The sequence below is a fragment of the Solanum verrucosum genome, unplaced genomic scaffold, assembly GCF_900185275.1.
Source record: "Solanum verrucosum unplaced genomic scaffold, falcon-dt-bn FXZP01000238.1, whole genome shotgun sequence".
In the NCBI taxonomy this organism is placed as follows: domain Eukaryota; kingdom Viridiplantae; phylum Streptophyta; class Magnoliopsida; order Solanales; family Solanaceae; genus Solanum; species Solanum verrucosum.
This window is the reverse complement of record NW_026020630.1, coordinates 1,902,367-1,927,264: the sequence shown is the minus strand read 5'-3', so window position 1 is coordinate 1,927,264 and position 24,898 is coordinate 1,902,367. Positions and strand designations below refer to the sequence as shown.

General features: G+C 35.0%; 3 protein-coding genes and 1 non-coding gene across 5 annotated transcripts; 1 reads left to right on the top strand and 3 right to left on the bottom strand.

The window, feature by feature from the left end:
- Nucleotides 1–3,976: 3,976 nt before the first annotated feature.
- LOC125811804 (uncharacterized) lies at nucleotides 3,977–7,440 on the top strand. Its single transcript, XM_049491347.1, has 3 exons — nucleotides 3,977–4,088; nucleotides 6,124–6,321; nucleotides 6,993–7,440. The coding sequence occupies exons 2-3, from the start codon at nucleotides 6,140–6,142 to the stop codon at nucleotides 7,177–7,179; spliced, it is 369 nt and encodes a 122-aa protein (XP_049347304.1). The 5' UTR covers nucleotides 3,977–4,088; nucleotides 6,124–6,139; the 3' UTR covers nucleotides 7,180–7,440.
- Nucleotides 7,441–8,489: 1,049 nt separating this feature from the next.
- TRNAP-UGG (transfer RNA proline (anticodon UGG)) lies at nucleotides 8,490–8,561 on the bottom strand. The gene has a single exon. It is a non-coding gene; the product is annotated as a tRNA-Pro (tRNA).
- A 669-nt stretch (nucleotides 8,562–9,230) lies between these two features.
- Nucleotides 9,231–11,169, bottom strand: LOC125811631 (60S ribosomal protein L31). Its single transcript, XM_049491156.1, has 3 exons — nucleotides 11,081–11,169; nucleotides 10,862–10,977; nucleotides 9,231–9,661 (listed from the first exon to the last, which is right to left on the bottom strand). Exons 2-3 carry the CDS (start codon nucleotides 10,942–10,944, stop codon nucleotides 9,382–9,384), a joined length of 363 nt encoding a protein of 120 aa, XP_049347113.1. The 5' UTR covers nucleotides 10,945–10,977; nucleotides 11,081–11,169; the 3' UTR covers nucleotides 9,231–9,381.
- Nucleotides 11,170–12,179: 1,010 nt separating this feature from the next.
- On the bottom strand, nucleotides 12,180–24,884 carry LOC125811439 (zinc protease PQQL-like). 2 transcript variants are annotated; one of them, XM_049490931.1, is made up of 22 exons: nucleotides 24,614–24,825; nucleotides 24,071–24,087; nucleotides 21,560–21,806; nucleotides 21,361–21,486; nucleotides 20,800–20,937; nucleotides 20,299–20,433; nucleotides 19,943–20,200; nucleotides 19,740–19,877; nucleotides 19,574–19,643; nucleotides 19,200–19,413; nucleotides 17,937–18,042; nucleotides 17,215–17,448; nucleotides 15,856–16,020; nucleotides 15,624–15,773; nucleotides 15,454–15,545; nucleotides 14,791–14,872; nucleotides 14,619–14,702; nucleotides 14,423–14,539; nucleotides 14,238–14,348; nucleotides 13,974–14,054; nucleotides 13,099–13,293; nucleotides 12,180–12,613 (listed from the first exon to the last, which is right to left on the bottom strand). In XM_049490931.1, exons 1-22 carry the CDS (start codon nucleotides 24,806–24,808, stop codon nucleotides 12,536–12,538), a joined length of 3,033 nt encoding a protein of 1,010 aa, XP_049346888.1. In that variant the 5' UTR covers nucleotides 24,809–24,825; the 3' UTR covers nucleotides 12,180–12,535. The 2 variants fall into 2 exon arrangements, with proteins under 2 accessions (XP_049346888.1, XP_049346886.1); XM_049490929.1 differs by lacking the exon at nucleotides 24,071–24,087 and having other exon boundaries at nucleotides 24,597–24,884.
- Nucleotides 24,885–24,898: the final 14 nt, after the last annotated feature.

Here is a 24,898-nt window from a genome sequence, read left to right as displayed (position 1 = left end):
AAAGTAAATATTAAGTAATTTATTTTTTCCTTTACTTTGTTGATGTCAAACCATGTTCCATATATTCAATAGAAAATTCTTTCAATCAAAGTTATAATTTATACACAAATTATAGAAAAAGTCAAAGTTGAACCCCAAAACTCCAATTCGTTTGGCTTTTTTCATAAATTTGCGTCATTGCCGTGTTGTAGTTCTACCAAACACTCTAAACGTGGCATAAAATAAAGTTTAATCCTCAATCGTGGTATTTATGAAATTTATTTTTACTATTTTCGTTAAAAAAATCATTTTTCTATAAACTTGTTTTTCTACGATAGAATATATTGTTCAAAATATTTTAACCAATTAAATATAAAAAAAATTGAAAATATTTCCTCCGTACCAAATACACCGTATGATATTATGTCTCGTTCTCTTGTATTATTACTTTGTCTTTCATGTGAAATCAACGAGTTTCAAAAAGTGCTGACGCCACAAATAAATATATAATCCAATCCTTTATCTTGGCTTTTATCCGAGGTCTGTAATTTGAATTCATGCCACATAAAATTTCTTTGGGAAAAACACTCCTTATCAATAATTTTTTCATAGGTAGTTCAACTCGAAGTTCAAACCCTAACGAGGATAATAAAGAGTTTAGACTTCAGATCACTCTTGACTCTTTTGCAAAAACTATTTTCATTTATTATATTTTTGGTTTCCAGCTGGTGTTCAATATCTACATTAAAGATCAATCATCCAGATTCGCATTGTGTATGACAACTTCATTAGCGCTCCCTATTAAAGACTTTTTTATACTCAAGATTCGAACTCGACACCAAAAACCTCTTCATTAACAATGGTCAAATTACCACCAACTCATAGTGATAGTGAAGTCAAATGATCCCTCTAATATAAAGTCTTCAAAAAATTTCAAACCAATCAGAGTCGTACAAATCAGTACCTCATGTGCCTCGTGAGTTGCAAATCATAGTATGAATTGATTAATTTCTAAAAAATAATAGTAATACAAAAAATTTCCAATCATCCATAGACTAAACTGAAATCTTCATCTGCCAACCAACCTGCTGCACTAATTAAAGAAATACTACTATTATTTATCCGTTCATTTTTATTTGTTCAGTATTAACATGACATATTTGATCTTAAAAAACGATAAACAGAATGACAATGTTATTATATCATCCTTTGAGGACAAAATAAATTTAATACTTTGATTAGGGACTAGGTGATATATTGTGTTTCAATTTTTCTAAATTGAACAAGTAAACAATGGACATCTATTTTTAAAACATGTTGGACAAGTAAAAGTGGAGGAAAAACGTTAGGTGATTCTTCCCATAGACAGAGTTCCCTAGTACTTATTGTTGGTAGAAGGTGACAAGTATTCCGTGAAATTAGTCAAGGTACGTAAAAGCTGACCCGAATACTATTGTCATAAAAAAAAAGGTGGACGAAGAAAGTACAACATCAATTGTTAACATGGAATTTATTTTGCAAAAACAGTTGTTACCCTCAATCAGAAAGAGAGCCTGGACATAACTAATAAAGTTATTGTTATATAATGATCAAGAGATCATCGATTCAATAAGTCATGAAAACAATCACTTATAGAATTACCTAATATAAAATTGTAACGAAAGCTTTATTACTCCGACATCAATTTGAATACAGCTAAGTGCTCATCAAGAAAAAGTTGTTGCATGCGTAGAATAATATGATGGTCCAAGATTTTCTTGGTACCAATAACACAGCATTAAATAGTGGTACCAAAAGCTATTTAAATTGTACTATAAGACTCATAAATTTTGGCCTTTACTAGCCCAAAAAGGGTGGAACAAACACAGCTATAAATATTTGTACAAAAAGCAATATAGATAGTACTTTTAAAGTAGCAATAATGTGAGGTATACCGTCAACTTGGGCATATGTTATTAGATGAGTAATTTATTTGCCCTTCTAGTATAGACACATGTATTTTACAATTTAATATAGAATTTTGTGGATACATGTATCTACTTTTTAATTTGTTTAGTAGACAATAGTTTTCATACTTTTTATAAAAATAGGAAAAGAGCTTGCTTCACCAAATTTCCAATTTTGATAACCAAAAGTAATTTATATTGGGCCCGTGCGAAGCATAGGCTTGCCCATCTAGTACAATAAGATTTGACAGTTAAAATAGAAATAATTTACATAAATCTCATAGTATTAAGAGTTACGTATATTATTTTTCTATTTTTTTTAATTATAAAAAATCCTTAAAATTTATGGATTTCAGATACATTATTAGACTTTCGGATACATCAACAGACATCTAGATACATAGGGAGGGATGTATCAGAGAGGGGATAAGGATGTATCAGGGAGGGGATATGATATTCGGATACATAGGGGAGAAATGTATTCGAGAGGGGAGGGATGTATCAGAGAAGGTGATGTATCCGAGAGAGGATTTATGAATTTTTTTTAAATGGTCTAGAATTTAAGAGATTATGATAAAATAAGATGTGTATTTAAACATTTTTTCCTTAAAACCTCGCTAACAAAACTTTGCATGACAACATGAGTTATGAAATTACGATTTAAAATTATGATATAAAATTTCATTGATATGAAGTATTGAAATTTTATTTGCACGTGTAATTGAAATTTCTTAGTTGTATTTCTTTTTCATGAACATGAAAACCTATCACAAGTTATGAAAGTTATCATAATTTCTTCAATTCTTACACAATTTTCTCATATGAGTAAATCATAATTTATAAATAAGGCATCGGAGTATTTTAAATACCGCATTGTTAATCATATATCTTTATATTTCTTTTATAAATAAATATTTGCAATTCTAAGCTTTCATATACACGTAACTTTATAAAAATCCACTAGTGAACAATAATAGTAACTAGTTGTTCGTTGATATAATTTTTCCACATGACATACACAATCTTATCACGCCTAGCATGCGCCTTTTTTTTTTCTACAAAATTTAAAATGATATTTTTTTTCAAAATATAAACTGAGAGTCAAATTTTACATTTAAAGAAAAAAAATTGAATCCATGATTTGAAATCCTAAAATCATATTTTTTTTTTCCGTGTGTGGAGAATTTGATATTTGAAATCATGTCCAAACGCTGATTTGAAATTATGAATTCATATCGTATGTCCAGACGCAAGCTAACTATGAAAATTGAAATCTCATAAGACAAAACATTTAATCACGATCTAAATTTTTATAAAAGTTAGACGACAGACTACTAACAACCCTCCATGTTGGGCCCTCTCTGATATTTGGGTTAAAGTACCATTGAAATGTTCTCATGACTCGGCCCATTAAATGTGATCTGTTGTAAATGGGCTAACAAAATAATTAAAAAGCCCATTAGAATTTGCATAAAATAATATTAGCTTAACTTGTGAGGAAATATGTTTATTTGCATAATAGTTGGAAATAATTAGTAGGACATAGAACTTTTTTTTTGTGAATATTATAACACAACAAGTGCATTTATAGGAGTAAACACGAATTGAAAAAGTATGTCATTTAAACTCAGAAAGATTCAAATCTACAATAAAAAGGTAAATTATAAAATAGTTTTTAAGTCATTTTTTTCAAGCGAACTTACATAAATATAATAGATTTATTTATAATTTAATATTCTTGGCAAAGACAAATGACTACATGAGCAAACCAAAATTAACTACTAACGAGTCTAATTAATTCGAGAAATTTAACGATCAGCTCAAAATCATAAAGAAAAGAATAATAAATCTATTCTCAAGGTTATTATCCCATGCCCTTTAGTTTAGTAATAAATAATAAAAGCGCAATATATAATGTGTGAGTATATATATATAACATATTCAAATTTTATCGTAGTCGAAAGCTTGGTAATAAACCTAAACTAAGGGTATTACAAGTGAATTACTTGTTTTTTGTAGGTGCAAACTGTAATAATCGTAACTTCAGTGGAAAGGTTGAAATTCTGCCATTCATAATTTTCTCAAAAGTCTCCATCAGAATATTTCATCTGCGGTTATCGGCGATTGAAGCAAAAATCGTAGATTTCATCCGCTGAACGAAAGGTAAATTTTTTAGCTCCATCTTCATACTACTGTGTTCTTTGATTCGTAGTTTTTCCCTGTTTTTTGCTTCATTTTTAGTGCAGTATTTTGTTATGAAATGAAATTGACTGAAATGGATAAAGAGGATTTGAATAGGCGATTCAGCTAGTTTGAGATTGAGGCGGAGTTGATTGATTGACTGAGTGATAGATTTCAACTTTTTGCTAATCAATTTCTGTCAGATCTCGTTAATTATTAGTGTAAATAGCATTCAGAGTGTGGCTTAGTGGTCAATCAAGTGAACGGAGAACTATGAGATCTCAGTTTTAAACTCTAGCAGGGATAAAAAAAAATTGGTGATTTCTTGCCATCTATTCCAAAACTTGTTGTTGGTGGGAAATGACATGTATAATAATAACAACAAACCCAGTGTGGACTGTAGTCCCAAAAGTGGGGTATGAATGTGGTAGTGTGTACGTAGACCTTACCTTACCTCGAGGAGGTAGAGAGGTTTTTTTCGCAAGATTCTCGGCTCGAGTAAGGAACATTAGAGCAGCTAAAAGAAAAAGGAGGGTATAATAATGACAACAAACCCAGTGTAGGACTGTAGTCCCAAAAGTGGGGTATGAATGTGGTAGTGTGTACGCAGACCTTACTCCTACCTTGAGGAGCTAGAGAAGCTTTTTTCGAAAGATTCTCGGCTCAAGTAAGGAACATTAGAGCAGCTAAATGAAAAAGGAGGTGACAAGTATCGTGTGGAATTAGTTGAAGTACACGCAAGCTGATTTGGACATCACGGTTATTAAAAAAGAAAGTGTAAATAATAAGCACAAGATGTATACTTAGGCATGTGTATAAGAGATTGAATTTGTGATAGGTTTATGTTTTGTGTTTTTTGGTGGGAGATGATTAGGGTTTTGGTTTATTTGTTTGACTCAGCTATGACTTATGATGTTTGATTGTTGATTTTAGCTTTGATCTGTGAGATGGAATCTGAACTAGCTAGGGAAGTGTCAGCTTCCATTTTGCGGGGTTTTGAGAGAACTTGTTTTTTGTCAATGAGAACACGAAAAGAACTGCTGTTGACTCAGGCATGTGCATAAGAGATTGAATTTGTGGTAGGCCTTATATTTGTGCTTTTGATGGGAGATGATAAGGGTTTTGGTTTATTGGTTGGCTCGGTTATGACTGTTGATGTTTAGCTTGGTATGTGAGATGGATCTGAAATTAGCTAGGAGAAAACCATTAGCTTGCGTTTTGAGAGAAATTACTTGTAGTTTGTCAACGAAACAACAAAAAGATACTGTTGTTTCATCTTGTGTGCATTAAGATTCAAATGATTATATGCTGTTAAATGAGATGAAAATCTTGGATTGCCTGTTTTTAGTAGGGTTTTTACTTATTTATCTGGGAAAATATATCATTGAAGTTTTGAAGTGGGCCCGAGATAGAGTAAAATAGATGTAGATGATTTCAAATGGATGGGATTGAGGCTCAGTTGATTGATTATTTGATGGAAGTTTTGGAGTTGAGACTTGATTCTGTTCTTATTTTAAGAACATTTAGAATGAACCACGGAAATAGAGGTGTGATCCATTCTAGGTACATGTGTGAGCAAGTTTGATACTACTTGATCAAAAGCCTCATTCACTCCAGCTAACCTTTTGCTGTATTTTTCTGAGGGAATTGGTGTGTGATATTTTGAACCTTTTTCAGGCTAGATCATTAGTGGTTACCTATTTTAGTAAGTTGGTGGAATTAAATGGTTTTGGATTTGATTTGATTTAATGCTGTTTTTTAAATTGAATAAAGTTGCAACATGAGGGGTGTACGTCTGCTCTTCTTCCCACCCTCTTTTTCTTTTTGGTTGGATAAATATAAGACTCTGGTGGCACAACTCTGAGACATTCTGTATAAAAAGTCCATCAAGCCTAGATCTAACCAACTTCTATATAATTGGGCATCTTCATCGTATCCGCCACTGAGCTAGGGCGGGTGTATTTTGGTCTGTTAGCTGGTTCGATGTTGATTTTATATCCTTAATTGTTGGGTCCAGGACTTTCTTGGGATTGATGGCTTCCAAGATTCAGCAACTGCAATCTAAGGCTTGTCAAGCTTCACAGTTTCTCTCTAAGCATGGTACTACCTACTACAAACAGTTGCTGGAGCAGAACAAACAGTATATTGTAGAGCCACCCACTGTTGAAAAATGCAATGAATTGTCCAAGCAGTTGCTCTACACTCGCCTTGCCAGGTTATACTCTCTTCAGCCTAATTGTTTGATAGATGTTGCTAAGCTTTTAGAATCAGTCATTGTTCTAAAAGAGTTCTGTAATACGCAAGCAACTATCTGCTTTGACTTTTCTTCTAAATTCTAATTTACACATGAAAGTGAGTATTAGTAATTTTGGTTCCTTGGGTGATGGATTAGGTACACCAAATTGCTTTGATTTTACTGATGCAGAGTAGACCCTGGACTGCATCTTATAGTTCTTTTATATGATAGTTTTTGAAGTACAAACTTTTGTGCATCATAATGTTTGTGGTCTTTGTCAGTCAAACCAAGTAAATAGTAAATCCATAATCATAATCTCGTGTTAAAAAGCATCAAGTAGATTATGATTTACAGCAACGGTCATTAAATTCTCTGGTTAAAGATTATTATAGACAATTCTATGCTCTATAATAAAATGTTACTATGCGAACTAATCTTCTGCATGTAATGTAACATGGCCAAAGACATCATTATGTATTTGTCACATGCGCGCGCACAAAAAAAAAATGCATCCCCTGTCTGAGATTTTATGATCATTTTTCCATAGAGCCAAATGGAGTGGTATGCATCTTTACATTTGAAATATTTATGAGTAGCTTACTGGATGTTATGAGTGTCGTTTGTCATTGAGCCTATTTTGCTCCTTCCAGCATCCCTGGCCGTTATGAGTCATTTTGGAAGGAAGTTGACTCTGTCAAGCACTTGTGGAGGAACAGAAAGGAATTAAAGGTTGAAGATGCAGGCATTGCTGCTTTGTTCGGCTTGGAATGCTTTGCATGGTATTGTGCTGGTGAGATAGTAGGAAGAGGATTTACATTCACTGGTTACTATGTCTAAGATAACAGTTTCTGAAAATTTGTTTGGGCAAATTGAACAATTGCAAGGTCTCTCTTTTCTATTAGGATGAGTTGAGTAACAGGGAATTCATACAACATTTTGTTTCCCAAGAGAGTTTTTGGATCTGAGAAATCCAGTGTTTAAATTGATGCAATAATTTGCTCGTCTTTGCTCATTTCATTCCCACTTCAGTGGAGAGGCTTAGACTGAACTTTGTAAAAGGTAACTTTATCTTTTGAGTGATAGTGCTGCTTATGACAATATCTGTCTTTGTTAGTGTTCCTTTTGTTGATGCGGGGAGTAGCTGATCCACCATACCTTATGTTGCTCCGACTCTTCAAAAATACGATCCTCCAAAAGCTATCCATTTTTGGAGGATCCGAGCAAGATAACTGGTTTGCCGGAGCTACAAACCCAGTCTCTCCTATCATTTGTATCCCTCAGTACTTGGGAGTTCCCTGCTCTTTGCCCATGTTCATCTTTGTCTTGCATCAGGTAGGCTGCCTACGTTACACTCTCTTTGGATTACGGCCCTACTTGAGAATTTGGGATCATGCAGAATGCTTTCTGCACCAGGCCGCCCCTTTTTACTGTGCTGCATGGCGTACAAGTTGAACGATCTTTTCATCAAATCCCCCCCCCCCCCCCCCCCCGGTACGCTCCCCTTCCACAACAACCAAAACCCGATCATTAATCCTTAAAGCTAGTTCATGAGGTGAGGGACAGTCTTAGATCACACAAGGAGACATCTATTTCCCTCAATCAACGTGTGGCACTTAACACATTTCCACTCTCCACCGCGACACTACTTGACCTTTCACTCACTCTCCCTTCATGACACAACTCAACCTTTAAAACATATTCAATCTCCACTTTTCCCATTCAATTCTCTAAACCTTTTGTTGGAGTTCTTTTTTTTGGTAGATAGACTGCAAAATACAATGGAAATCAATCTCACTCGAACTGCTCACCATCTTGTTCAAATTAAACTGTTATCGTTATTATTTTTGAATCACAATTATAACATTATAAAGAGGTGATTATTACAAACACTTATATTGTTGGCTCATGCTAAACACCAAGAAAACGTAATAAGTGGAAATGAAACAAAGACATTAACCTAATTTATCCTATTAAAATGCTAAGTGCTTAATTGAGACATGATTTGAGATTTGAGATTTGGTTGAAATATACCCCGAAGTATATTGTTCGTTTTGTAATTGGTTAGAGTTAATGCATATATGTTATTGGATGCTTCCAATCACGCGTTAGCATGGTCTAAGGAAAGCCGTAGAAAAAAAAAACAAAAAGGGGCGTTCCGAGAATCGAACTCGGGACCTCTCGCACCCAAAGCGAGAATCATACCACTAGACCAAACGCCCTTGTTGGAAAATATTTCTGGATACTATTACAAAACTAATTCATTTAGGGATCGTAAAAATGATTCAAATGTTAACGATATTCTTATTAATTGCACCCGCCAATAGTGTTTGTAGAGTGTAGCCTTACTAGTTTTTTTTAATAACTCAAGCTCACGTTATGCGTATCTCGATTAATTCTCTGTCATCTGCCATCAGCTCAAGTTTACCTAGTGTTTTTGCCTCTTGTAGTCAATTCTTCCAAAAGGTTGTTTGTTGGCACCTTGGTCAAGCCAAAGAGCACGACAAAGAACTCATAAATGATTCTCGCTTTGGGTGAAGTAGTCTTCGATTCATCCCCTTTACAATCTTGACTTCCCAAAATTCCTACTTAACTGAAGTCTTGCTAGAGGATCAAAAAAGTCTATGACAAGATAAATGTGATAGTAGTTTCGAAGGTCGCCTAGTAGTATCTATCCTCACAATGCTCTACGCACTTCATTATCTAGTCCTCAGGATTCTCTACGCACTTCAATCTCTATCCTTACATTTGAAATATGCTCTTGGAATATAGTAGTACCAAACATGACCCTGCATATATTCAATTATCACTTGGCTTTGCAGAGTCTACTAGAGGCAATTTTGTTGTTGAAAATTATGACTACAGAACTAAATCAATAAAAAATCCAGAGAAACAGAAAAGATAAATAGCATAAAATCATGGTGAGAACTTTGAAACACGGAAATACTCGAGTATCATAAACAAAATTTAGCAGTCTCAAAGCACTAAAAGGGATAACAAAAAACACTAATGGTATCATCATTCTTCGCTAAAAAAGACAGTTTATTCCTCATCTTCGATGATCTTGGTACCAAGACCCTTCAAACCCTCTGCTGGGATCTCTGCAACAGTGACAAGAGAGTAGAGCTCTTCCTTTGCGTCCTCATCGTCATTCCTCTTGCGAGCAATACGAACTCTGATGCGTCTTGGAACACTTCGGATGCCCCTGCTCCAGATCTGCTTGTTGAGCTTCACATCCACTCTGACATCCTTTGTTCCCATAGCTTTCTGTGCAAACTTTCGGATCTCCTTGATGGCTGTAGGGGCCTTCTTCTTGAATGTGCTATTAATAATATAGCCAGTCTAATGTTAGCCAACATCAACAAGGACATAAACCAAATTGTTTTGCCAACAAGTCAAAGGGGTGCTAGTAACACAAAACTAGTACTGACTATCCAGAATCTAACTGCAAAAAGGAACAACATGATTCTGCTCTTACCAAATACAATGCCAATAAGAAGTGATTTCTTATGGATTCAATTATGGAGTTGGATATGTAATGGCATTACAGAAAACACAAATAGGGCTAGAGACAGTACTACTGTAATCCCAGAAGATAATGCAACAATGTCAGGCAAGAATCTACAAGGAAGTGGGTGATCTCCAATTCATTATTTATCCAACTGTGTCGTATGCCATAATCATTACAAAAACTTGTGTAAGGGCAAAACTTAATAGGTCACTTCTCAAAGAACACGAAGAGTTCAATTCGTACAAAAATAAAGCAAAATGATTGATCTCAAGATATGATCAGTCTCACTTTTGGAGTGTCATAGGATGTAGATTGCGTTAGAAAATGTAAAGATTGCAACATAACAATGCAGTGACTCATAGGAAGGATTCATCAGGTCACTACACTTACCAACTCGTGATACAGACAATCTACAACAAGCTAACATTTTTATCATTTATTCGACTTAAATTAACCGTATTGTAGTTTCCACACCATATCCAACCTCAGAACCTCGTAGTTCTCTATGCATTTTTAAGCAAGTAAAAACAATGGCAGTTTGTTCAATAGGCACTGCAAACACAAACTTCATAGATAAGTGATCCCAAATTGTCTATGTTCTACAAATTCCACCAACCCTAAAAAGAACAAACCAAAACAATCACCATTTTTCCATTGAAAATAATAATCCTCATATATTACCTATATACACTCATGTTACCACTGACCATCGCCTAGATTCAAAGGTCATCCATAAATACAAATATATTAATGTTCAACAACACATACAATAACAGCAACATACCCAATGTGTTTCAGATACTCTCAGCTCAACAACTACTCAATAAATAAACCACTTCAATTCCAAACTAGGCGAGATCAGCTATATTAATCCTTTACACTACTTACAATTCAATCAAAATCATACTTCAAATATACATAAGAGACCTAATATAACCAAAAAAACCTACTAAACTGCATCTGATCGACGAACTTCAAACACAAATCAATAAGAAGCGAGAAGATTTTTACCATCCATGCAAACGCTTGTGGAGATTAATGGTGTACTCCCTGGAAACAACCTCCTCTTTTCTTCCTTTAGTTTTCTCCACCATTTTCGCTCCTTTTTTTCACTACACTTACCGTTCCTGAATTCAAACAACAAAATCATTTAACACCATTACACAATTTCAGATCTACAACGAAAACTAATCAATTATTTCCTCCATTTTAGAGTGAAAGAGAGCTTACTAGGGTTTGAAGGAAGGAGGCAAAGTGCTAAGAAGAAGAGAAGATGAAGTATATATATCGAACGAATTAAAACCCTAGTGGTATGTCGTAATTATAGTCTATATCAGGGGTTATTTTGTATTTAAAATGTTAAAAGTATTGATGGGCTTGGGCTTGGGCCTAAAGACTATGGGCTTGAAAATCTGAACTACAGCTTTGTTTCGAACAAGTGCACTAATAGCCAGTTTTTAGGATCCATAAATTATTGAAAAAATTTCGCGAATAATCACTATAATAAACTTAATTATGCTCCATAGTTATAGTTTGCATATTTATGGATTATAGCTACAGTTTAAGCTGTCTCATTTGTATAACTCACGGGTTTATATAATTCGCGGGTACGTTTGTATAATTGAGCTATTTTTTTATAAACTCGAAATAACGATTTTATATAAACACAAAACTTTAAACAGTTAATTATATTATACAAATTATATTATATAAATGTGTAAATTATACAAACTCAAAACCCCAGTCCACGTAATTATCACTGAATGTTGGTCGTGATTGGTAATTAACTAAAACTATAGCTATATAACTAATTAACTAGTATATATTTGCGTGTGATTTTATTTTTTATGATTTAGTCACTTTTAATTGTAGTCAAAATCAAACTTAACCTAGTTTGGAAACAAGCAAAACTTCAAATATTTTTGTCTCAAGTTTGATCTGGTGGCTCCAAAATCTAATTATAGACACTTTTGTTTGAAGTTTAAACTATAAAACCTAACTTCATACTAAAATCCTTGTATAGGAATAGTATTTTTTTTGAATACTTCACTTGTAGCCCTTCTAATTCTTTGTTTAATACTAAGGCCGCATATGTGTACTCATTAATAGGAAAAAACCTTTCGAAACGATCAAGATTGGTGCCATCAACGCTTTTTTCTGACTATTGAAAGTGAAAGTTCAATCTTTGAAGCTCATTTCTCAGTATTCCTTTCAATTCTTTCAACCGATTTGACAACTTTCTCAAGTCAACCTGCTACCAAAGCGACGATTAAACAAAGAACAAACATGGAATCTCCAAACCAAAGAGACGAAAATTGCACGTAACCCAAAGAGGAAAAAAGAACCTCATACTTTCTCAATTATAAGGTAGGGATCAAACCCAAGAAGACACATTCTTTAAAGACTTTGGTTGATACATTAGTGCAAGCACAATGATTATCAACTTTCTAAGCGTATTAATCCTGGCACAACCTAATGTTCTTTATAACAGTTGTCGATAACAATGGCGCATCGATATATGGTACAAGAAGGCCAAAGCTGAGTATGAACAGATGTTTTGGCAAAAAATGTGAGGCATGCAAGCCATTTGACTGTACTACTTTTGGGTTGGATAAGCAAGTGTAGAACATTGCTTACATTTTCAACAGTTTCCCTCCAAGTCTATTTTCTCAGCAAAGATCTCTACTACGATTTCAGTGTACTTCGTGAGTATTTCCATAAACTGAGGGCTAAAACCGTCACACCGGCAATTCCAGCCAGAATCTGAAAAAGTAGGCAAGACATTATAAAAAAGCAGAACATGAAGAATGACTTCGAAGGTTGACCGTTGAAGATTATGGATGTATAAAGTACAGCCTAGGAAAGAAATCTACTTAAGAGCAAATAGCACCAATATGTTAACTTTATATTCATGCATGTGTATTAATTTTAGAGGTCCAAGATATGAAACTAAGTTGTGCGTAACTTAAAAATATTAGGCAAAAGCACTAGAACATGTTTAATTAACTGGCATGCTTGTACACGAATAGAGTAAAGGCTTCAGGCATGCGACAACCTAAGTGAACTTGTCGATGTTATGTAGCTTTTCTTGTTTAAAGTGCTGAAGGATGGGGCAAGGCTGAAGATCAGATTCTCTTTTTCTTTCTTTCCATGGCAAGGGACACATGAAGAGGGAAGATATTATAAATATAAACGTAGATTAGATCATGATGCTGGAAGAGGAAATATGAGAACTTCATGAAACTAACCTTTGCATCTCTTGAATAACTCTTGGGTACAAATTGCATCAATGACTTCAACCTTTTAATATGAGATGCCTGAGGCATCAAAATTACTACAGTATACTGCTTTTTACAAGGGAACGGTAAAATTCTTTGCAAGGCTAGTTGGGCAGTTAATGGCGTCAGGATACTTCTCACTTTGGAACGTGCAGCATCTTGGATCTGCATAAGAAAATTAAACAAATTACAAAAGGTGTTGTCCCATAGGATATTCTATTCTAAGGCAATATCTGAACATAGTTGAAATTACAGAAGTTTAAAAGGAAGAACTATATGCCAAACTCCGAAGGGTCCACTGTGGCAGTGAAAGGGAGAGTTTCAAAGGAAGAACTATATGGCAAACTCCAAAGGCTCCACTGTGGAAGTGAAAGGGAGCTTTTACGAAAAAAGAGAGTTAAGCATTTACATCTTAAATTTTCCAAACAACTTCTTATATTTGACTTTGCATGTTCTTTCTTCCCCCTTTTCCGGAAGAAAGAATAACCCAGGAACACAAAATAAAAAGGAGCCACATTTGAGAGTATTCATAAACATGTCAGGACGCATTCTTTAGATACAGATTAACAAAGTAAACCAACTAGGATGAAAATCTGGAGGAAACCCAATTTACAACTGTTAGTGCATTTTGTATATTTTTTTTGATAAGGAAAAACTGATGGGTTGTGTTGGTGCATATTCAACACACCGTAAGTCTACAATCCTGAAATCACAACGGTCGTTTATTTCAGACAGGCATTGATGACAAATAATGGGATAACATCAACATGCACAAGGAACAAGAAGCACCAGACTTAGCAGACTGCATTTAAGGAATTGTACAAGCACTTGAACTAAAAACGAACCTTAAAAGAATTGCCAATGTCACCAGAATAGATCCGTGACTGGTAACTGCGCAATATTCTATCTAGCCAATAGTAATTCTCCTGAAAAAAAGACAGCAATCAGCAGTGGATTAAATGGACATTCAAACTCTAAAATTTAGACAGCAGAAATTTGGAGCTTAGTACTATAGATTATATCTGTAATACTTCATATCCATCTTCTCACAATATTTGCAATCAATGAAACTTTGATCCTCTATAGACAAAGATTCTGTAGAACGTCACCTGTAACCCATTTTCATGTGCTCTTTGCTCGATTTCTAGCACGGCCATAACATCGTCAATTGAGGGTCCTTCCTCTTGAAGATGTAATATTTCCTCCAAAGCAAGATCAACCTTGTCAAGAATTTGTGATGTTAGGATTTGCTAACCATTTTTTGCAACATGCAGATAAAAAATTGCAAACATACCAATGTCGATGAGATGTCTGGATCACAGGAGAAATTTATACTAATATCTCCACGGATATTGCCAACTCTGGAGGGCTTATTGCCGCCAAGAAAAACAGAAACTCCAGCAGAATAAATCTAAGGCACAAAAAGTTCCAAGAGTAACAAATTAACGAAATGAATTACAGAATATCACACAGATTACACACGTACACACCTGTCCATACTTGAAGCGGAGAACCTGTACTATCTTTGTTTCCAGAAGCTTGCTCAAAAATCCAACAAAATGAACATCTTCCATCTGTAAATAAGATGAGATGGTATACATGTCAATGTAACACAAAGCTTAAGAATATATAGATCTAATATTAGGTATCTAAACCACGTACCATGTTTTCATTCTTTAACTCGACAGGAAAGCATAACTGCACCGAGCATTGTGCTTCCACCATTGGGCTCCGAACAACTTCTCTACAATCACATGCAACACATTAAATGAGGGTGTTTTTTTGCACATAAAGCACATCATAGAACTTCAATAGTTTATCACATAGACGAAAATGAACACTAACACTGGGAACCCTAGGCCCCTAATCAAGTTGGATCTTCTCTTTTTATGTTTTTATTTTATTTTTCGGGGAAGGTGTTATGAAAAAGTGTAACCAATTGTTCCAGGCCAAACTGCAGTAACTTCACACACTGAACAGGAATCCTCTCCTGATCAAGTATTCAAAGACACACACACACACACCTGTTCATCAAAATAAAGAAAACAAAACAAAGAAGTATAAAGGATATACATGTGTTTGTCTGTATATAATTTGCTAGTTTCGGAAGAACAATATATAATAAACATCATATCATTAGGACTCCCTAACCATGCCCCCAACTCAAAAACCTCAAGGCGTCAGGAGAGAGAGAACAATGGAAAAGGACAAGGTGCAAAGGTAAAGTCTTTGAAGCTAAGGTATCCTTCAATCAATTAGCTTCATTAATTGAAAGGGCATAGCTTACTACATTATTAATTAGAGAGAAAATAACATTGGGACCACCTAGTTATTGTCGTAGGGAACTGGAAAGGCAAGCCTTTGAGGTCATCACGGCTGAAACGTAGAACTGCTTCAGGAGGCCTTGGAATTCCACCCTGCATAGTGAAGAATAAACCAATGACAGATGCTAAACAATTCTACAGACCAACATCATTAGAAATCATAGTACGTACCAAGTACTGTAACATCAATGGACATGCTATAGAAGGGTCAATATTCCCAACAATCACCACCGTAAAAGTTGAGGGGTCCTTGAAGCAACTATTGAAATATTCGCAAGCTTTATATGGGTTGACTTTCCGAAGGTCATTATATTTGATTGGCTGCAAGAAAATACTCTACTATGTAAGTCATGAATACCCCCGTCATTACAGAGTTGGCAATGCAGATTGAAAATCATATTACCCTGAAGAAGTAGGAGTTTCCATAATTGAGCTCCCTCACTCGGTTCGCAAATGCAGTGTAAGGATCTCTCTCCTGAGCACGTATGGCTTCTTCGGCCATTTGCATCACAATTTTGACATCTTCTTCTCCGGGCTCAACGGTTGTTGTGAAAAGTTGATATACAAGCTGAGAAGTTGCAGAATGCAAGAAGAGAATATCACATACAAGTAGGACAAACAAAAATACAAAATTAAGGTTAAAGACCAAGACAACCACTTAAACTTAATTAAAGTGGTGTTTTTTTGGGATAACCATGGTGTCTGGGTCAGCCTGCGCGCACATCAACTAATTCGACGATGCACTTACTATCTCCCACCAACACATATATCGAGTAACTCTGCCACCAAGGTTAAAGTAATGTTCTTTTTTTAATACTATTATTTTAACAATTGGTATCTTTTAAACAATCTTGCTACTATTATTTAGAAAGTATATTTTCAATTGATGGGAGAGAACTTTACATAAGAGATCACTCAAGAAACTGGTTTTCAACATAAATTTTGCAAAACAAAAAACATTGGAAGCAGCTAAAGTTTGAGATCCCGCCAATCAGAGCTACTCAATCAACAGCTAAGCGCCATTACTTTGAAAATTTTAGAGGACCACGATTCTGATAAGTGGCTACCTAAAAAAAATCTGACTTTGGAATAGCTCCTCTTACCGAAAAACAAACTACCATGGGCAGACAGGCAGACACAGTACGCCATTGTTGCTATTATCTGCCTTAAAGTTGTTGAAATTCCATTAATAGCACTCACTTGAAACATAGTTTTAGAAAAACACATGGCCTCACTCTGAAAAGATAGTTGGATTGTGATCACTTGTCAAGTGATAATTTCTTTAGTAACATATTATAAGCTTGTGACGTTTATGATAATGTTAGATTTATGAAAACCCATACTGGTAATTCTATTTGTATATCCAAACCTTAATATTTAGGATTCCGTACTCTTATAGAGACACCCCCACATGATTCCTTGTAATATTGGTACTTAATGACATGAACGGCATACTCGATCAAGAAAATTTTATAACTACTCTTTGAATAGAAATCTTCATGAATCGTCTGCGAAGGTTCATAAGGAATCATTATGTATCTTCAAACTCCTGCTCAATGCTTTCTAGGTCCAACCAACTAATCTGAATTTGGCAGAATTTACCTTGAGACAACTGAGATGGAGGATTTATCATTTAGTCCTGCATGCCTTTTGTTTTCTTATGTAATATACATAAATTTAGAATGACACATATATATGTAGAGAGAGAGAGATACATGATGACAAAACAGATGCCATGTGCACTTCAAGAAAATGGTCTAACCTGCAATGCAGTTTCTAAGTCTGAAGGTGAACAATCACCAGAAAAAGTTCTCATATATGCTCCAAGTTTTGTACCAACTTCAGCTCTTTTTCCAGCAAGCATATCCATGAGGACTGATGGTCTATAACCAAATATACCAATTTCTCCAGCAATGGTTGAACCCATTGAACATGAAAAGTATTCATTCTCAGGGAGTTCAGACAAACCCCCATACGAGAACCCTGTGAATAAAACCTATTTAAACAAGATGTTAATAGGAATAACAAGTACCACATCAACTTGGACTCAAAAACCAATGTGTTTCCAGAGTTACTATTCCTAGAGGTATCTTCTTTTAAAATGAATCTCTTTAATGAGCAGTGAGAGCTAGATTTCACAACTCAGGGGAATTTTGGGATGGAGATATTGGCTTGGTAAAGAAAGAAGAAGCATTGCTCTAGTAACTAGAAAGAAATAAAAAACTTAATTATCTGCAATGGCACGTTACTGAGCCAAATCAGTGCTGCATATGTTTCATGAGCATTCTTAAGGTACATTTTTACCAAACTACCATTTCAATGACAAGAACGACTATCCGTGACATCCATTCACTAGTCTATGACAGCACCTAAAAGGAAGGTTGATAAGAAAACTTCATCTCCAAAGAGAAATAAGACATGGAGACCGCTGAATAGAAATCTCATAAAATGTCTCCAGCTTACTCTGTGCCTAGGAAAATTTACCTGGTCATCAAGGAAGTCAGTAGATTTATAGCAAACTCGCATTCCATTCGATAAAATCAACTCAGTGGCTCCAATGTTGGAATATTCAAGCTGCTCTATTATATGCCTGAAAAAAGAAACTAGGATCAATTTCAGCATATATCATGGCAAGAAGGAGACTGAAACTGCCACATGATTGTTTTTCTTTTAGGAGAGCAAATCTGTAAACTTGATGACCAAGTCTGAGGAAATGTTGGAGTGACAGAAGGTGCTTAAACGACAGCCTACTAAGTTAATGTGGGCAAATTGTCTTCCCAGAGAAAATCATCCAGATAGTGTTGCTTTGTCCGCAGGTAATTATCATCCTAGGGTATTTTCTTTAGATATAGGTGGAACAAAAAATATCTTCTTTTTAGTCTTTCATCTCTGAGAATGCAAAGTATTGCTGATAAATGAAGTAATAATCAATAATATGAACAACAACATACCCAGTGAAATGCTACAAGTGAGGTTATCAATAATATGAACGCACTTTTTAATTTTGCCTTCAATATACAATGGACAGTACAGTAGCTCATTGCACAAGCTCAATAGTTCTATTATTTTTGAGGGGTAGGTCAGGCTTAACTGTTCTCTTTGACATCCTAGTTTGATAAAAGAAAATAGATTTTACTCCAGAATCTAGTTAGCGTGGAAGTCATACCCAGTTAGTAGGTAAGAGTGCATTGGTCGTTAGTAGTCATAGTATTACTCTTGTAGTTTCTTGTCCTTCCATTTCTGTTAGTATTGGTTGTTTCTTGTACTTCGACTGTCGTATTATTTTGTTGTGATATTGTTCTTTTACTATCTATTGTTTTTGTTACTATCTGTTGATTCTTGTACTTCCATTACTATTTGTTGTTTCTTATTGAGCCGAGGGTATATCTGAAACAGCCTCTCTACCTCGGAAGTAGCCGTATAGTTTGTGTACACTCTACCCTCCCCTCCTGACCCCATTTTGTGAGATTACACTGGGTATGCTACTGTTGTTGTAACAGAGTAGCAAATAGTAGTAGAGAAGAAGTTATCAAGGACATCTGCTAAGAACTATGCATTGCCTTGAAGATCACATCACAAGTGTCAAAGCAAAATATATAAACACAGATGAACTGCATTTCTAAATTTTATAAAATAGTAGCCTACATATAAACAATATAATGAGTTGCGAGACTCTGTCTGTTATGTATGCAGAACTGGTACTAGGTAAAATAAGATATTATGAAAGTTAAACGTGATATAGTTTACCCTGGATCCGGTTTTGCACAGACAATTTCTTCTGGGATGTTTTCATCATCCCAAGGAGGAAGACTTTTTTCTCTTTCAAGAGAATTAATCTTCATTACAACAGCTTTTAAATCATCCACTGCAGCAGTTGCTCGGGGCTCAATTGTTTTTACAACGCAGCTAGTTGAAGTCCGAAACTTCTCAGAGTATTTGGACACCTCAGATGCTGATATATCTATTCAATCAAAAAAGATTTAGCAATATTAATATCCCCTCCATCAGGTGAAATGAGAACAAGATTCTCTTTCATTCCCTCTTTTCCCTCCTAAATACAATGCTGTTTCAAAAATATATAAGAACTCATAAACGAAAGTGAAATACTAGCAGACACTCACGGGGTAGAAGAGTTTTCTGGAGCTGTGCCTCATACTCAATCCCAACAACAGGTTCATTTCGAAGAAAATGCTACACAGAAAAAACAAAATCACTTGAGATTCACCCAATTGAAGAGGTTTGTGGCAAAGCAACTTGAAAGAAAGGAAGGGAAGTAATTAGATGCACCTGCAAATATTCATCACGTAAACTTGTTGATTGCATTTGATCTCGCTCCAAATATGCAGACTCAATCTCTGACATCAGCAGAGCCCGAACAACAGATATTTCACGTTCAGAAAAACCATGAATTCTTACTCTAGCAACCTGGAAACAAGGTATTAGAAACAACTAGAAAGCAGAACATAATTCGAAAGGATTTGGAAACACACCTCTGTCAACATTGATTCTAAGGCCTCAACAGTACCCTTCTCTTTACAGGAAGATGTCATTATATAGGCCTTAACTGGACGAACAAGGATATCCGCTGCAGCCGAGCAAGAATAATAAGGAGGATCTTTGTTACGAGATATTTTAAAAAATCTCTGGTTTAAAGCATGAAAAAACATGGATTCAGTGAGCAATTCCCGGTAATCTTTCACTGTCTTGAGCTCTTCCACAGGCATTTTGCAACTGATCATCACTGCCGACTGTTACAAGCCATTTCAAAAGAAACGTCTTAGACCCAGAGCAGCATGAAGGCACAATGTATCTACTGTGACTGATGAAAGATTTGCAGAATACTAACCCCAGCTGCCTCAGATTCCACAAAGCATGAAAACCGTGGCTCATCGTGTGATGGAACCGAATAGTAAGGTATAAGAGGAGGATCAACTGCTGAAATCTTCTGTCCAAAGTGTGTTTTTATCAACTCAACAACACTCTGTCAAAGAGAAAGGCAAATGATTAATATGGTTGATAATGTCTAATTCCAAGACTTTATGTAAAGATTAGATCTAGGTTAACTCCATCTCATTTATGAGTTGATCCACTAAAGTCTTGGGCAGAGGTTTAGGATTAGATATCAAGTATTATTTATCCCTGTTGGATATGTCAGAAACTGAGAAATGATTTTGAATTATTTATGATGTCGAGCAATTTAGATATATATATAAACAGATCTATATATCACTTCAATAATTTCAACATGATCGATATTGTTATTGATGGAAATAAATCAGATGATTGGGACAGACAGAAAAGGGAAGTATGAAATATTTCAGGAAGGAGACAGCAACAGTCTACGAACCTGCGTATCAGGAAAGTCCCCAACAGCAATCACGGCCATATTCTGCAAATGGTACCACTTCCTGTAAAATTGCTTTACTATCTGAGGAGAAACTGTTCGGATCACCCTTTCCAGTCCAATAGGCAGCCGCTCAGCATACTAATAAATAAGGAGATCAGGATGAGAGCAGTCAGTTGAGGATATAACTTCAACAACATGTTTAAAATCAGCAATGGAAGACAACATATTAGCTCTTTCAATTATTTATGGTATATTCATGAGTCTGTCAACTCATACACAATGCTAGTCCCAAAACCAAATAAAAATAAAAAGAGAACAGCTCATAGCATTGCTTTCTTATTAAAAAATATTAGTAATTAAAAAAAAGTTGAAAAGAAAACAACTCATAGCTTTATATGAAGACCATTTCCATCTTGTTAAAGAGTAATATAACTAGCCATCTTATTGTGCTTTAGGTTTCTCTCTAGTAAATACAGTGCATTCAAAGAAAAAATACTGTATATGGGTGGAGAAAAGGACAAGTGGAACTGATAAGAAGTCAAGAAGAGCTAGAAATGTTACCTTTGAACCTTCCATCATGAGAACCCAGTGTGCATCCTGCATCCTTCCATTGGCATTCCTGGTTCCTCTATACTCTTCCATTACTGCTCCTCTTTCCTTTTCCAAGTCATCCGGTGACACTCTGACCTACATATAGCAAAGTTATATAAGAAAACTTGATATGATCTAAATGATACCATTAGAAAGGCACTGTATGCACCTCTGAACTGAACTCAGCCAACACCGAGATCGCCTGAGACAATAGTTCAGGTTTGTCTACAGGGACAAATAGCTCATAAACAGTTTCATCGGCAGAAGTCACTGCATTCTGGCAAGCACCAAATTCTGCCCCAATACTCTCTAGAAACTTGACGATATCGTGATTTGTGTATTTCTCTGTGGCACTAAAAGCAAGATGCTCAACAATGTGAGCAACTCCGCGTTCTTCCTCTTCTTCTAAAACTGAGCTGCAATGGATTAAGACCTTGAACTTAATTAGCACGTCAACTATCTCTTATCAAAACAACTAGCACGTCAGCTATCATAAAGGAAGAAAGCACTGACTAGTTAGGTAACAATGAAGCAAAGTTGGAGTCAAACCAATGTGCAAGTTTTGCAAGATTACAAAAAGAATTGGAGTTAATGGAAGCACCAGATTGAGTTAATATTTGAAAGATTACAAAGAGAATCGGAAGCCAGAGAATTTGAAAGGAAGTTTGAACCAATGTAGGATATGCAACTTCTCCATTATCTAGGTTGAGTTTTGCTCTATGCAGCATGATTTACATGTGATTTAACAACCAAAAGGTCTTGTTTCTTGTTGTGCCAGAGTGATACAAACTGATTGAGCAAACAATCAAGAAAGTTGCAAAGGACTAGAGTTTTTTGTTTAACCATTATCTGGAGCTAATTTACCAATAATTATAATATCTTAGCCCATTACTCATAAAATAATTATGTAGAAAGCTCCTTCTCATCTTAGCCCAGAAGAAAGAGTCTTGAAGCAGTAAAAGCAGTTGATTTTATGCTCTGCTGAAATAGCAAGAATTCAATAAGCCTTACATTTTGTATACTGACTGCAAAAATGAATTTTACTTTATTATGTTACTAGATCTGTAATCTTTTTTTTTAAAAAAGGGTCAACCAAATTAATTTAGACTAATCGAGAAGAAGAAAAAGTTATCACGCAACTCGAAAAGATTTTTTTATTTAGTCCAATTATATTATAAGGGCCTGTTTGGACCTGCGATATGGAATCGTGATTTGAAATCAGACTGAGAATTTGAAATCGGATTGATTTGAAGTTGAAGTTTTGTTTGGACATGTAATTTAGATTTTTTAAGTTGCATTTTTCTCATAAACATGAAAACCCCACAAGTTGTGAAAAACTATCAAAATTTTCCCAATTCTTATACAATCTTACCAAATAAAAAATCATAGTTCATAAACAAAGTATCGTAATATCCTAAGGTGCATCATTGATAAATCGTATATGTTACTTTATAAATAAATGTTTGTGATTACAAACTTCCAAATACGCACAATTTTATAAAGATCCACTAGTCAACAATATTAGTAACTAGTTATTCTTTAATATAATCCTTCATTACACAAGGTACAGACAATCTCTTCACACCGAGCACGAGTCTTTTTTTGCAAAATATAAAATGATGTCTTATTTTTTTTACAAATAAACGTATGGGTCAAGTTATACCTTTAAAAAAATTGAAATCATGATTTGGAATTTTATTTTATTTTTGATAACCGAGAAATCCGTTTGGACCAATCACAACCTTCTAAACTTGGTGGATAATGGGCCCGCCCCTCTACCCTTCTCCACTTAAATACAAGGCATCGCTTTGCGTGGTGTGGGGCTTGAACCTGCGACCTAAGCCACAAATCTTCCACCTTTTTCCACTCGAGCTAGGCCTTGGGGGCACCATGATTTGGAATTCCAAAACATGTCATGAATTCATAGTGCATGTCCAAACGCAAGCTAAAACTATTACTCCCTTCATTTTAATTTGTTTGTATGATTTTGACTTGGCACGAAGTTTAAGAAAGTAAAGAAGATTTTTGAATCTTGTGGTCTTAAACTAGAGATATATAGAAAGTACCAAAATGTAACATGCAATGCGGAATGGTGAAATTAAAGAGTTGCCAAAAAATAAAAGAGACGTTCATTTTAAATGGACTAAAAAGAAAGTAAAACAAACAAATTGGAAGGGACTAAGGGAGGGAGAAATTTCTATAAGGTGACGCATTTTGTCTTTGCATATTGTCACATCCTTTTAGCTAGATCTAGAAAGAACCCTGCTTCACCTAAATTGCTAGTATTTGAACAAGTGAAAGCTCTATCGCTTGTGTATCCATTAAATTTAAAAAATACAAATATCTCAGAGATAGATAGACAATTAGGAATTTCTTGAAGTAAAATTATTTACATAACTTAATCCAATCAAATATTGTTAATTGGGGTTGGCTTTGCTAGACAATTGTTCAATTTTCTTGCTGCTACCAGCCCCCACATTATCAACATTTGAGTAAAATAACCAGACAACCACAGTAAACTTGCACAACACTCTATCAAACAAACTAGTGTACGATAAAAACACAAATTACGCACAACACATGAACAGTAAAAGAATTATACGATCGTAAAAACAAACTAAAAGGGATTAATCAAATCAAATTAACAACATAAAGGGTATTTTTTAAAAATAGGACATACCCAGCTTTAACAGCAAGAGCAAGTGCAGTTCTCATTTTGAGTTTAGAATTGGATCAGACATAATAAGTTAACCCAATACTCAAAGTAAAAATAATTTTCAATATCAGTTTACATAGCTTAATCCAATCTATTGTTCATTGGGGTTGGCATTCTTCCCATCTATCCTATCCTTGATGGACATGGTTACCTGGTCCTAGTACCTGTTGCTAGTGGAACGTGACATGTATTCCGTGAAATTAGTTGAGGTGCACAGCACATACACCACATTTATCAAAATTAAAAAATAATTGGGGTTGGCATTGATAGAAAAATTGTTCAATTTTCATGGTGCAACTCAATCCTCTCATTCGACATGGAATAACACAAACATACAAACACGGTAAAACTTGCACAACACTCTTATCATAAACAAACCAGTGTACAGTCAAAAATCACAAATCAATCACAGTATATATCACACAATTGTAAAAACAAACTAACTAACTAACAACATAAAGAGGTATTCAAAAACACAATTAGGGCATACCCAGCTTTCACAGCAAGTGCAAGTGCAGCTCTCATTTTCGGTTTAGAATTGGATCGGACATAGTAAGTTAACCCATTTTCGAGCTTCCCGTATTCAACCCCTTGCGGCGTTTCCGATAATACTTCATCCATATTCACATTTACAAGCTTCAGTGAACGAAATCTGTGCTTCTTCGGCAGTATCGGTGATGATTCCGCCGGCAACAAATCCATTTTTCCGGTGCCGTCTCTTCTTCTCTCCGGTCTCTAATTGGAACTATTACTATTTTTTTTAATTAACTGTTCGGTTTTTTGTTTTTGCTA